At 37.3% G+C, this 13,734-nt stretch overlaps 1 protein-coding gene across 3 annotated transcripts in view; it reads right to left on the minus strand.

Moving 5' to 3' along the window:
- Positions 1-13,734, minus strand: part of LOC150083736 (sodium/hydrogen exchanger 9B2-like) — a 163,394-nt gene that overhangs the window by 22,597 nt on the left and 127,063 nt on the right. For all 3 annotated transcript variants that reach the window (XM_090378182.1, XM_090378183.1, XM_090378181.1), the window contains exon 9: positions 5,051-5,215. In XM_090378182.1, the coding sequence (XP_090234308.1) occupies positions 5,051-5,215 (165 nt within the window). The remainder of the gene's footprint in view (positions 1-5,050; positions 5,216-13,734) is intronic.

The raw sequence follows: 13,734 nt of genomic DNA on the forward strand, positions 1-13,734 counted from the left end.
AAAACATTATGATTCTATTGCATCCTCATTTAAAGAAAAAGAAAGAGCTTTAGCTGAGAATGCAACAGAACCATCAAATGCATCCTCAGTTAAAGACTTATTGGCATCCTACTTTTAACTCTTGACTTGATGATCTTGATAAACTACCTCTTGTAACATGCTGCACTTGATGCCTCTCTAGTCTTCTGACAGAAGGATGTTAGATGAATTCTGAACAATCAAAATGCCAAGAAAGCTCTAGGTCTTGACAACATTTCTCCATTTCTTTTCAAAATTTATGCTCCTGAGCTTGCTCCTATTCTGTGTTGCCTTTTTGCACTTTCACTGGTGTTTTTCCGTCATCTTTGAAATTTGCATATATCTAGCCAGTTTCTAAAAAAAAGTTGACAAATCCTTCTTTTCTAATTATCATCTTATCGCACTTACCTCTACTCTTCCCAAACTAATGGAAAAATCCCTACACTGCCACTCCTACTATCTTGAAACCTTCCCTCTCATCAACGATCACCAATATGAATTTCATCAGAGCTGACTGGTTGAATGCTAACTTATGTTAACTCACCTTTGGACAAATTCAATGGAAATGTTTGGCCAAACTCAAGCAGTTTCTGTCATTTCTAAGGCTACTGATTGTGTTTGGCACTAAGGTCTTCTAAAGAAATTCCCATCTTATGAAGTAAAAAAAAAAAGTAAAGTGCAGCCGTTATCAACCCACTGCAGGATGGAAGCCTCCTCAACAATTCATGTTGAGGGAAATGGACCATAATCTGCCACGCTGGTCCAGTGCGGGTTGGCAGATCGACCGTATTCAGGGGTTTGAACCCCGGTCTACTCAAAGAGCGTATGCTACTACACTCCCGCTCCTGCCCATCTTATGAACTGTCAACTATTTTTTGCAATTGTGTAGTCTGTTTTCTTCTTGATCTCACTTTGGTTGATGGTAGATGGCTCTCTGTCTTTTAATTTCATCACTAATTCATGCTCTCCCAAGGTTCACTTTTCTTCCACTCTTTTACTCTTGTGTATTACTGAACCTTCTTCCACTTATTCAATTCCTTTTATATTTTGCTGATGATGGCATGCTATTTTCCATCTTCCAGTTTAAGAAACTTCACCCTGCACAAACAGCTTCATCTGCTCAAATATCCACCAACAATTCCTTAAATGCCAATCCCCAGATAATTCTTCAGTGGATCAAAGGAAACTTAGTTAACTTCAATTCTTCTAAAACTCAGTCCTGTTTTATTTCTCGTAAGAAAGAGTCTGCTGCTCCTATGCTCATCTTCAATGAGATTTCTAGCCAATATCACATCTCAATTAGAGATTACCCTGATATAATTTATTTTGACATAAGCACATTATGTTGTCACACTACATCGCAAATATTGCTTCCCCTTCACCAAAATCCTAGATTTTCTTTTTCACCCTGTGTTATTTTCTTCTAAACAACTACTCACCCTGTACAAATCTTAAATCTGCCCATGGAATATTATTCCAAAATCTAGGATGGTACCCTCAAAAACTTCTCTCTCTCTCTCAAGAGTCTAGACTCTGTTCAAAAGAGGGCACCCAGGTTAATCCTTAGTCACTTAGATTCAGGGGAGGTACCCATGGATTGGAGATGTGCAATTGTAACACCAATTCACAAAGGAGGATCAAAAGGCAACACAAGTAATTACAGATCTCTTAGTTTAACTTCTGTTCCAGGGAAATTAATGGAGGCACTGGTTAAAGAAGCACTGCAGGATCATCTAGACAAGACTTCAGTGATAGCTCGGACACAGCATGGGTTTGTTAAAGGAAAAATTTGTCTTGTCTGACAAATTTGATTGGATACTATGATGTGATCTATTAATTGAGAGATGATCTATTAATTGAGAGGTATAAAGCCTTGAATGGTTTGAGCATGCTCAATGCTGATGGGATTCTTCCTCTTGCTCAGAATAATCGCCTGAGAGGGCATAAATTCAAATTGAGGAAAGACAGTTGTACGATAAATGTGCGGAAGTTTGCCTTTAGCCAGCATGTGGTGAATTGCTGGAACAAACTTCCATCTGTCTTGTAGAAGTTGATAGCTTCAACCATAATTAGATTCAAGACAGACCTAGACAAACATTTGGAGCAAGTGGATGGGTGAAATTAGATTTTTTTTTTTGGCTGATGCTATATAAGCTTGCTTTCTTGCATCATATGCCTTTACTAATGCTAATACTTGCAAAATCTTCCCAATCTGTCTCACAGACATTAGTTTCTGCTGCATGCCTTTTCTATTTCCGTGGGCACTGTTCTGTGTTGGCATCTGGTACTTCAAAATCACTAGAAACATGTATAAAAACTGTCATTATGCATTCACCATTCACTGTCTGTCCAATTCCAAACTCACAGAGCCAATCTCTTTTATTTCTTCTACTTCTGTTCTCTGGAAAACAACCTTATTTTGTACGTTACCGAAGATTACAATTGAAATTACTATAGAAATTCAAGTCTAATTAGCATTAGCAAAGGCATATGATGCAAAAAAGCAAGCTTATACAGCATCAGCAAAAAAAAAAAAAAAAAAATTTCCATTTCACCCATCCATTCACTCCAAAAGTTTGTCCAGTTCTTCCTTGAATTTATTTAAGCTATCAACTTCCACAACGACAGATGGAAGTTTGTTCCAGCAATTAACCACCCACTGGCTAAAGGCAAATTTCCGCAAATCTATTCTACAACATTCTTTCCTCAATTTGAATTTATGTCAGCTCAGGTGTGTAACCTGAGCAAGAGGAAGAATCCCATCAGCACTGAGCTTGCTCAAACCATTCAAGTCATTATACACCTCAATCAGATCACCTTGCAGGTGCCTAGTCTACAGATGCTGGAATTTGCAGAACTTAAGCCTTTCTTAGTAAGAGCAACCCTTTTGTTCCCCTCACCAATCTCACTGCTCTTCTCTGTAATCGTTCCAACAGCTCTATATCCTTCCTAAAATGAGGCCGCCAGACTTGTATGCAGTACTCAAGGTGTGGCCTGATCATTGCCTTATACAAAGAGATAATCGCCTCCTTATCCCTGTTAGCAAAATTCCTGCATATCACTGACAAGACCCAATGAGCTGCTCTGGCAGCCTGTCTGCACTGCTCAGAAAACTTCATATCTGATTTCACAATTAACCCCAGGTCTTTTTCATTCTCCACTACCCTGAGTGTAGTACCACACAGTTGGTAAATTACTCTGGGGTTACTACTACCCATATGCAGTACTTTGCATTTGGCAATGTTAAACTTCACTTGCCACTTCTAAGCCCTTCTGCCAAACATTATAATAGTCCGCTGGGAATAGAATTTGGGTAGTTTCAGAATTATCCTTCAGTGAATTAGTTAATATTTTTTAACTGAAAAAGACGAACTTTACACTGGAAAAGAAGAATAATTACTAGTGGCAAATCAAGGAAATAAAACTGAACCAGCTCAGGTGTGTAACTATCTTCCATTTTCAATAATTTTCAAACCACTCATCCAAACCAAAGTCAGTTACAACTTTGGAGTGCATATTATTAAAAAACCCACTTTCTCTGGAAGAAAGTATCACAAAATCTAAACAGCTTTACCCTGGGCACGATTAAAATTCCTCCTAGCTAGATAAACATCTTGGCATATTCCATATCTGAAACATAAGTGCTTTTTCTAAACACTTTAAAATACAGTATATATTGTTTATACCAGTAAATAATTCTTGGGCCTATGTGATATTTCTGACAAGTTATATAAGATGACCTTCATTTTGTTTGCCCTTAAATTATTGCACTTTCTTCTTTTGCAGTTAATATACTTGTAAACACAGTTTTAGCAACCTCATCATATTTCTGCCTTTTTTAAATATACAAAATTAGACACAAAATAAATGAAATAGAGAATTTTATAAAACATTTTTTAAACAAACTTGCCGCATGCTTAAAAAGGCAGAAAAGTGTCGAGGTTAGCAAATGTGACAGAAATGTGGTGAAATTACATTACTATCACTAACACAAAGCATCATAAATACCTCACAGAGAGAGAGAGAGAGAGAGAGAGAGAGCCAGACAGACAGAGAGTAGTCTTCCATCCATTGATATACCCATTACATCTATAAATTCTAGACAGAGGAGTGTGCAAAGGTCATTATTTACAAAGGTATATAATGCCACTACAGAATGTAGTGGCAAAAAGGATTTAAAAAAGGATTTTATACAAGAGATTTTATAATTACTTCATTACCTGCAATATACCAAATACTCTCTCTTTCAATTATCAGCAGTGTAATGCTATTTTGTTGTTTACATGTCTCATCAACACTACATACTATGCAGTGATATTAATAGAGAATATTCTGATAATATTCTCCAAAATGCGAAATGTTCTCAAAATATCCTTGAGTAATATAAGTTGGCTTCTAGGCAGCATCTGATAATTAAATAAAATAAATAAAAACATCTCTTAAAATGGAGTGTAACTCTAAATTCACAAATAGATTGTATTCATAATAAGATAATTACAATAGTAGGTTTCTATTAATACAATTTTAATGAAAGTTAAATAAAGATTGATAACTATTAAAAGTCCCTATGCTGTGATACATTTCAGACTAAAGTGGTGGGAATTTTTCTTACCTTAAGTAAGATTAGCAGAAACCGAAGACTAACCAATCAATGTTTCCAAACAGAGTTAAAAGTTGCATATGAATTCACATTAACAATAATCATTAGTTGGTTATTTAACTGTTACAGTTGCTACTTTCAACTGTGGAAGTTAGTGTTTTTTCCTATTAAAAACAAAAGGAAAAGCTTTTTTCTGCAGTTGAATTAGTTTCATTTATAAAATTTAAGCCTTTAAAATAATTAAAATGCATTCATTTTTATTGCTAAATAATGAAAATAAAATGTCAAAATTACTATAATGATAATAATTTTAAAAATTTTAAATAATACTATATTCTTTTAAAAAACTATCTTGCTTGAAGCAGCTTACAAGTTTATATATTTTATGGCGGTATTCTGACAATACCATGGATGGCAACTGTTGTTACTCACATTTTCATTATTACAGTTTTGTTTACGCCACTTCAGCACTGCAACAAATGGTAGTGAGAGACAGCCAAGAGCACCTGCTCCTGCAAAGTTAGCTGCTTGGCTACCAAACATGGCAAATAAACCTCCAAAGATCAGAATAACTAATCGAAACACTGTGACATTATCCTGAAATGGGAATTTAAAAAATAAAAAAAATTGTGAAATTACAAATGACTGAAGTAGACACCTTAAAAAATAAATAAGTAAATCAAAAAAGTAAATATTACATTGACAGTAAGAAGCTGGTGATTTTTCATAATTGCAACTTGGAGAATGGAATAAATATATGTCTCATATTCACTGGGTAATTTTACATAATCACAAGCTTCAATGGTGGAATTTATTAAATAATAATGAAAATTATTCTGGCAATACATAGTTTTATGGAATTATGTGCTGAAAAAAAAATTATAATAGTCATAAAACTTCCATAATGCAAACATAACTACACAAGCCTATAGTTATAATTCTGATATCATATATCTGGATTTCAGGAAAGCTTTTGATACTGTTGCACTTAAAAGACTGCTCTGTACAAACTGTAGCAGTGTGGCATTACCTGCAAGTTGCTGCTATGCATAAAGAGATGGTTGAGCGGGAGAAGACAGACTGGTAATCGATGGACACTGTTCTTCGTGGACTAATGTTATTAGTGGAGTCCACGAGGGTTTGGTGTTGGGTCCATTGTTGTCTTCTACATTTATCAATGATACTGATGAAGACATATCAGGCTTAATGATTGAGTTTACAGATGATACAAAGGTTGGTGGGATGGTTAATGGCAGTAATCAAGATATACTACTGCAACAAGATCTAGAAAAATTAGGCAGTGGGCTGAAGAATGGCAATTGATGTTTAACATTGAAAAATGCAAAGTACTGCACATGGGTAGCAGTAATCCCAGATTAACGTACCAACTGTGTGGTACGTTAATCTGGGATTTCTTTTTCCCCCTACTACACTATGAGTATAGTAAGAGAAAATGAAAAAGAATGGGGATAATTGGCAGTGATCACAGTGTACGTACTGATGTGGAATTCACTTAAAGATGTAACTACCATCATGGGTTAAGGGAAGGGTTTTTGCTTTCGTAAAGGTGACTACAGTGGTCTCAGAGATTTTTTAAATTCTATATAATGGGACCAACTGATGATGTTACCAACAGCAAATTCTAAATGGAAGCATTCAAGGAAGTAATCTTGGAAGCTAGGCTTTTTGTTTCAACTAAGAAATACAGTTCTAGGTTTAGGTCCGATGTCAGATGAACTAATGAGACTTGTGGTAAACAACAAAAATGCATCGGATGCATATAAATTATCACACAATGCAGAAGCCTATGGTCGATATAAGCTAGTATGCAATCAAGTAACAAAGGAGGTTAGGCAAGTGAAGGCAGATTAGGAGAAATCTTTGGCAAAGGATGCAAAGAAAAACAGCAAAGACTTCTTTACTTATATAAACTCTAAAAGGAAGAGGATGAATCAGATTGGTCCACTTGATATCAATGGTTTGACTGTAGATGATCATTCTCAGATGGCTGCCAAACTAAATGAGTATTTTACATTTACACATGAGGATTTATTCAAGGAGAAGAAGGCCAGATGTTTATTGAACTCTCACAGGAAGTTCAATGATTTTATAATAACTGAGAGCAAAGTGGAGGAGTAATTGTTGAATTTAAACATAAGAGAAACACCTGGGGCAGATGGGATCTATTCAATTATATTAAAGGAGGTGGCAAAGGAAGTAAGCAAACCCTTAGCCATAATTATGAGGGCATCCTTGGACACAAAGCAAGTCCCCATGGACTTGAGATGTGCAAATGAATCTCCAATTCACAAAGGGGGATCAAAGGGTGATATATAATGGAGTCACTAGTAAAAGAAGTAATGCAGGATCATCTAGACAAGACTGCAGTAATAATTACATCATGGGTTTGTTAAGGGGAAGTCTTGTTTAACCAATCTGATTGGATGCTATGATGTGGTCACAAAGGAACTGGATGCAAAAAATTATTTTGATATCATATACAGTACTTGGATTTCATGAAAGCTTTTCATACTGTTGCACATGGAAGACACTATACAAATTGGAGCATTATGGCATTAAGGGCAAGTTGCTACAATGGATAAAAGGATGGTTGAGTGGGAGAGGACAGAGATTGGTAATTAATGGACACTGCTCTTCATGGACTAATGTAATTGGTGGAGTCCCTCAGGGTTCAGTGTAGGGCCCATTGCTGTTTTGTATATTTATCAATGATATTGATGAAATAAATGCAGATGATACAAAGGGTGGCAGAATTGATTATTTCAGTAATGACAGTATGTTACTGCAACAGGATCTGGAAAAGTTGGGCAGATGGGCTGAGAAGTGGCAAGTGAAGTTTAACATTGACAAATGCAAAGTACTGCATCTGGCAGTAGTAGTAGTGGCAGTGGCATGTGATGCAAGAAAGCAAGTGTATGAGCTTATGCAGTATCAGCCAAAAAAAAAAAAAAAAAAAAATGTTCACACAACCATTCCCTCTAAATGTTTGTCTAGTTCTTCCTTAAATTTATTTAACCTATCAACTTCCACAACGACTGATAGAAGTTTGTTCCAGCAATTAATCACCCACCGGCTAAAGGCAAATTTCCGCACATCTATTCTACATCTGTCTTTCCTTAATTTGAATTTATGCCCCCTTAGGTTCGTAATCTGAACAAGTGGAAGAATCCCTTCAGAATTCAGCATGCTCAACCCATTCAGGGGCTTATACACCTCAATCAGATCACTGTGCAGGTGCCTATTCTCCAGCCACTGCAATTTGCAGAACTTAAGCCTCTTGTTTGTAAGAGGATCCCTTCATTCCCCTCACCAATCTTGTTGCCCTTCTCTGTACACGCTCAAGCAAATCTACATCCTTCCTAAAATGAGGCCTCCAGACCTGTACACAGTACTCAAGGCGTTGCCTGACCATTGCCTTATACAGAGGGACAATCACCTCCTTTTCCCTACTAGAAAAATTCCTATATATTATTGACAAAACCCCATGACCTGCCCTGGTAGCCTGTCTGCACTGCTCAGAAAACTTCATTATCTGACTGCACAATTACTCCTAGGTCATTTTCATTTTCTACCATCTTAAGTGTAGTACCACACAGTTGGTACGTTTCTCTGGGGTTACTTCTACCCATATGCAGTACTTTGCATTTGTCAAGGTTAAACTTCAGTTGCCACTTCTCAGCCCATCTGCCGAAATTTTCTAGATCCTGTTGCAGTAGCACACTGCCATTAACAACCCTGCAAACCTTTGTATCATCTGCAAACTTTGACACTAAGCCTGATATAGCTTCATCAATATCATTGATAAATATACAAAACAAGTGGCCCCAACACCAAACCATGTGGGGCTCCACTAATAACATTAGTCCATGAAGAGCAGCACCCATTTATTGCCACCCTCTGTCTTCTCCCACTCAACCATCCTTTTATCCATTGTAGTGGTTTACCCTTAATACCATTCTGCTGCAATTTGTACAGTAGTCTTCCATGTGCAAAAGTGTCAAAAGCTTTCCTGAAATCCAAGTATATGATATCAAAATTATTTTTTGCATCCAGTTCCTTCATAACCACATCATAATAACCAATCAAATTTGTCAGACAAGACTTTCCCTTAACAAACCCATGCTGTGTCTGAATTATTATGGCAGTCTGTCTAGATGATCCTGCAATGCATCTTTAACCAGTGACTCCATTATTTTACTCCGAACAGAAGTTAAACTAACAAGTGTCTAATTACTCGTGTCACCCTTCAATCCCCCTTTGTGAATTGGGGATTCATTTGCACATCTCCAGTCCGTGGGGACCTCCCCTCAGTCCAAGGATGCTCTCATAATTATGGCTAAGGGTTTGCTTACTTCCTTTGCCGCCTCCTTTAATATAACTGGATAGATCCCATCCACCCCAGGTGCCTTTCTTATGTTTAACTTCAACAATTTCTCCTCAACTTTACTCTCAGTTATTACAAAATCATTAAGCACCCTGCTACAATTTGATAACCTTCTGGCATTTTCAAACCTTAATAACCCCTCATATATGAATGTAGATGCAAAGTACTCATTCAGTTTGTTTGCTATCTAAGCAGAATCATCAACAGTCGAACCATCGATATCAAGTGGACCAATCAGATTAATCCCCTTCCTCTTAGAGTTTATATAAGTAAATAAATCCTTGCTGTTTTTCTTAGCATCCTTTGCCTGCCTATCCTCTTTTGTGACTTGATTACAGACTAGCTTATATCTGCCATAGGCTTCTGTGTTGCCTGATAATTTATATGCATCCCATGCATTTTTCTTCTCTGTCACGAGTCTCATTAGTTTATTTGATAACCATTTCGGCCTAAACCTTGAACAATATTTCTTAACAGGTATGAAACTTTTAGTAGCTTCCACGATTAATTCCTTGAATGCTTTCCACTTAGAGTTTGCTGTTGATAATATCATCAGTTGATCCCACTGTACAGAATTTAAAAACTGTCTGAGACCACTGTACTCACCTTTAGGAAGAAAAAACCCTTTCCTTTTCCCCTGATGGTAATTATATCTTTAAGTAAATCCCACATCAGTACACAGTGATCACTGCCACCTAGTGGTTCCTTTATCTTCAAATTCTTAATACACGAATGATTACTGCTGATTATCAGATCAAGAGTATTACCCTCTCTGGTAAGGGAAACAAAAGGTTGCTCTTATGAAGAAAGGCTTAAGTTCTGCAAATTGCAGTCTGGAGACTATCACCTGTGAGGTGATCTGATTGAGGTGTATAAGGCCTTGAATGGATTGAGAAGGCTCATTGCTCGTGGGATTCTTCCTCTTGCTCAGATTACAAACTTGAGGGGGCATAGATTCAAACTAAAGAAAGACAGTTGTTGAATAGATGTGTGGAAATTTGCCTTTAGCCAGCAGGTAGATGATTACTGGAACAAACCTCCATCTGTCGTTGAGGAAGTTGATAGCTTAAATAAATTCAAGGAAGAAGTGGACAAATCTTTGGAGCAAATGGAGGAATGAAATGGGAAGTGTTTTTTTTTTTTTTTTGCTGATACTATGTAAGCTTGCTTTCTTGCATAATATGCCTCTACTAATGCTAATTGTCCAGTCAGATATGAATTTGTCTGAGGCGCGCGCGCGCGCGCGCACACACACACACACACACACACACACACACACTGGCAGCACAGCTCATTGGGTTTTGTTAATGATATATAGGAATTTTGCTAGCAGGTATAAGGAGGTGATTACCCATTGTGTACGGCAAAGGTCAAGCTACATCTTGAGTACTGTATACAGGTCTGGACGCCTCATTTTAGGAAGGAGGTTGAGCTGCTGGAACAAATACAGAAATGGGTAACAAGATTGGTGAGGGGAACAAAAGGGTGCTCTTACCAAGAAAGGCTTCAGTTCTTAAAATTGCAGCATCTGGAGAAGCAGCACCTGTGGTGTTTAAGGTGTTTGAGGTGTTTAACGTTTTGAATGGATTGAGTGAGCTCAATGCTGATGCAATTCTAACTCTTGCTTGGACTATGTACATAAGAAGGCATCAATTTAAATTCATGCTTGATGGTTGCTGAATAGATGTATGGAAGTTTGCTTTTAGCCAATGGATGGTTGATTGCTGGAACACATTTCCATCACTTGCTGTGGAAGCAGATAGCTTAAATAAATTCAAGGAAGAACTGGACAAACTATTGGAGGAAATGGATAGATGAAATGGATTTTTTTTTTTTTTTTTCTGATGCTATATAAGCTTGCTTCTTGAAGCAAATGCTACTACTAATCCTAATAATGAAATTACATATTATTTTGTCTACTAACTATTGATAAGATATGGGAAAATGAAACTGTTTGCCATCATCTTTTATTTTTCCTATTTCTTAAAAAAAAAAAAAAAAAAAAAAGTAAAAACAGGAAACAGAACTGTACAAGAAAACAATAGATATCAGGAAAACAAATGCATCTATATCTTCCCTATTCTACCAGTTCCTTTAGCCCGCAATACTGATCAGCCTCTCCCAATCAGCAAATATTCTAATTTTCCTCCTTCTTCTCCTTGGTTTCTTAACCATTGCTTCCCCTATACTTACATCTCTTAACAAACTCTCCTCTCCTTTCCCGCTGTACATGACCAATCAAATTCTTCCTGTTTTTTTTTTTTAATAACTTTTATTATGCCCTGTTTTACTACTTTTTTCTTTCTTTCTTTTTTTTTATGAAATCCCAACTAGCATCTACCAATTTCCCTAATACTGCCTCATTTTTCACACTGTCTGTCCATTTCTCCCCTTCAAGCCTTCTCCACATTCACATCTCAGAACTTTAATTTTTGTTACTTCCTCCTCCTCCTTTAGTGCCCATGTCGTCACCCTATAAAGGATGGCAATCCATACAAAATGGATATAGTAGTAGTAGTAGTGGCATGTGATGCAAGAAAGCAAGTGTATGAGCTTATGCAGCATCAGCCAAAAAAAAAAAAACACACCATTCCCTCCATATGCCTGTCCAGTTCCTCCTTAAATTTATTTAACCTGTCAACTTCCACGACAGATGGAAGTTTGTTCCAGCAATTAACCACCCGCTGGCTAAAGGCAAATTTCAACACATCTATTCTACATCTGTCTTTTCTTAATTTGAATTTATGCTCCCTTAGGTTCGTAATCTGAACAAGTGGAAGGATCCCATCAGAATTCAGCGTGCTCAACCCATTCAAGGCCTTATAGTATTAGTATTAGTATTAGTAACGGCCGTATGGTGCAAGAAAGCCTATGGCTTATGCTGCACCAGCCAAAAAAAAAAAAAAAAAATCCGAACAAAACAATGATAAAAACAAAAATTAAATAAATAAATAAATAATAATAATTAATAAATAAATAAAAATAATAAAATGAAATTAAAAATTAAATAAAAAGGAAATTAATCCTATCATCCTATGCGCTTCCCTTACCCGAAAGTACTATCCAGATGACCTTTGAATTTCCCCAAACTGTCGGCCTCTACCACCCATGAAGGCAACTTATTCCAGTAATTTATAACTCGCTGGCTAAAATAAAACTTCCTGCAGTCCAATCTAAACATTTCCCCGCGTAACTTGAATTTATGTCCCCTAGTTCTAGCATCATTTATAATCTTGAAAATTTTGTCCTCATTCATTTTACTGATGCCTCTCAGAGCCTTAAACACCTCAATCAAATCTCCCCTAAGGTGTCTAGTTTCCAAACTCTGCAACCCACATATTCGAAGTCTTTCTTCATACGGACGCCCTTTTGCCGATCTCACCAGGCGAGTTACCCTTCTTTGCACCCTTTCAAGAAGCTCGATGTCTTTCTTTAGGTGCGGTCTCCATACTTGAACACAGTATTCCAAGTGTGGTCTAACATAGGCCTTATATAATGGGATTATCACGTCCCTATCTCTACTTGCAAAAGTTCGATAGATCATCGATAGGACACCATGGGCCTTCCTTGCAACCTGTTTACAATGCTCAGAGAATTTCATGTCTGACCGTATCGTAACACCCAAGTCCCTTTCCTCCAGTACTGGGTTTAGTTGAACTCCACCAAGTGAATAAGTTATTTTGGGATTACTGTTTCCCAGGTGTAATACCTTACACTTTGTTGGATTAAAGCACAGCTGCCATTTTTCTGACCATTCTTGAAGTCTATCTAGGTCTCTCTGAAGAAGCTCAGCTTATATACCTCAATCAGATCACCGCGCAAGTGCCTGGTCTCCAGCCACTGCAATTTGCAGAACTTAAGCCTCTCTTGGTAAGAGGAACCCTTCATTCCCCTCACCAATCTTGTTACCCTTCTCTGTACATGCTCAAGTAAATCTACATCCTTCCTAAAATCAGGCCTCCAGACCTGTATGCAGTACTCAAGGCGTGGCCTGACCATTGCCTTATACAGAGGGACAATCACCTCCTTCTCCCTGCTAGCAAAATTCCTATATATCATTGACAAAACCCCATGACCTGCCCTGGCAGCCTGTCTGCATTGCTCAGAAAACTTCATATCTGACTGCACAATTACTCCCAGGTCTTTTTCATTTTCTACCACCTTAAGTGTAGTACCACACAGTTGGTACGTTTCTCTGGGGTTACTTCTACCCATATGCAGTACTTTGCATTTGTCAAGGTTAAACTTCAGTTGCCACTTCTTAGCCCATCTGCCCAAATTATCTAGATCCTGTTGCAGTAGCACACTGCCATTACTGTCATTAATAACTCTGCCAACCTTTGTATCATCTGCAAACTTTGATATTAAGCCTGATATACCTTCATCAATATCATTGATAAATATACAAAACAATAGTGGACCTAACACCGAACCCTGTGGGATTCCACTAATAACATTAGTCCACGAAGAGCAGCACCCATTAATTACCACCCTCTGTCTTCTCCCACTTAACCATCCTTTTATCCATTGTAGCAACTTACCCTTAATACCATTCTGCTCCAATTTGTACAATAGTCTTCCATGCACAACAGATTCAAAAGCTTTCCTGAAATCCAAATACTGTATATGATATCAAAATTATTTTTTGCATCCAGTTCCTTTGTAACCACATCATAATATCCTATCAAATTTGTCAGACAAGACTTTCCCT

Source organism: Mastigoproctus giganteus, chromosome 7, assembly GCF_048544385.1.
Source record: "Mastigoproctus giganteus isolate SK-2022 chromosome 7, ASM4854438v1, whole genome shotgun sequence".
Taxonomy (NCBI): Eukaryota; Metazoa; Arthropoda; class Arachnida; order Uropygi; family Thelyphonidae; genus Mastigoproctus; species Mastigoproctus giganteus.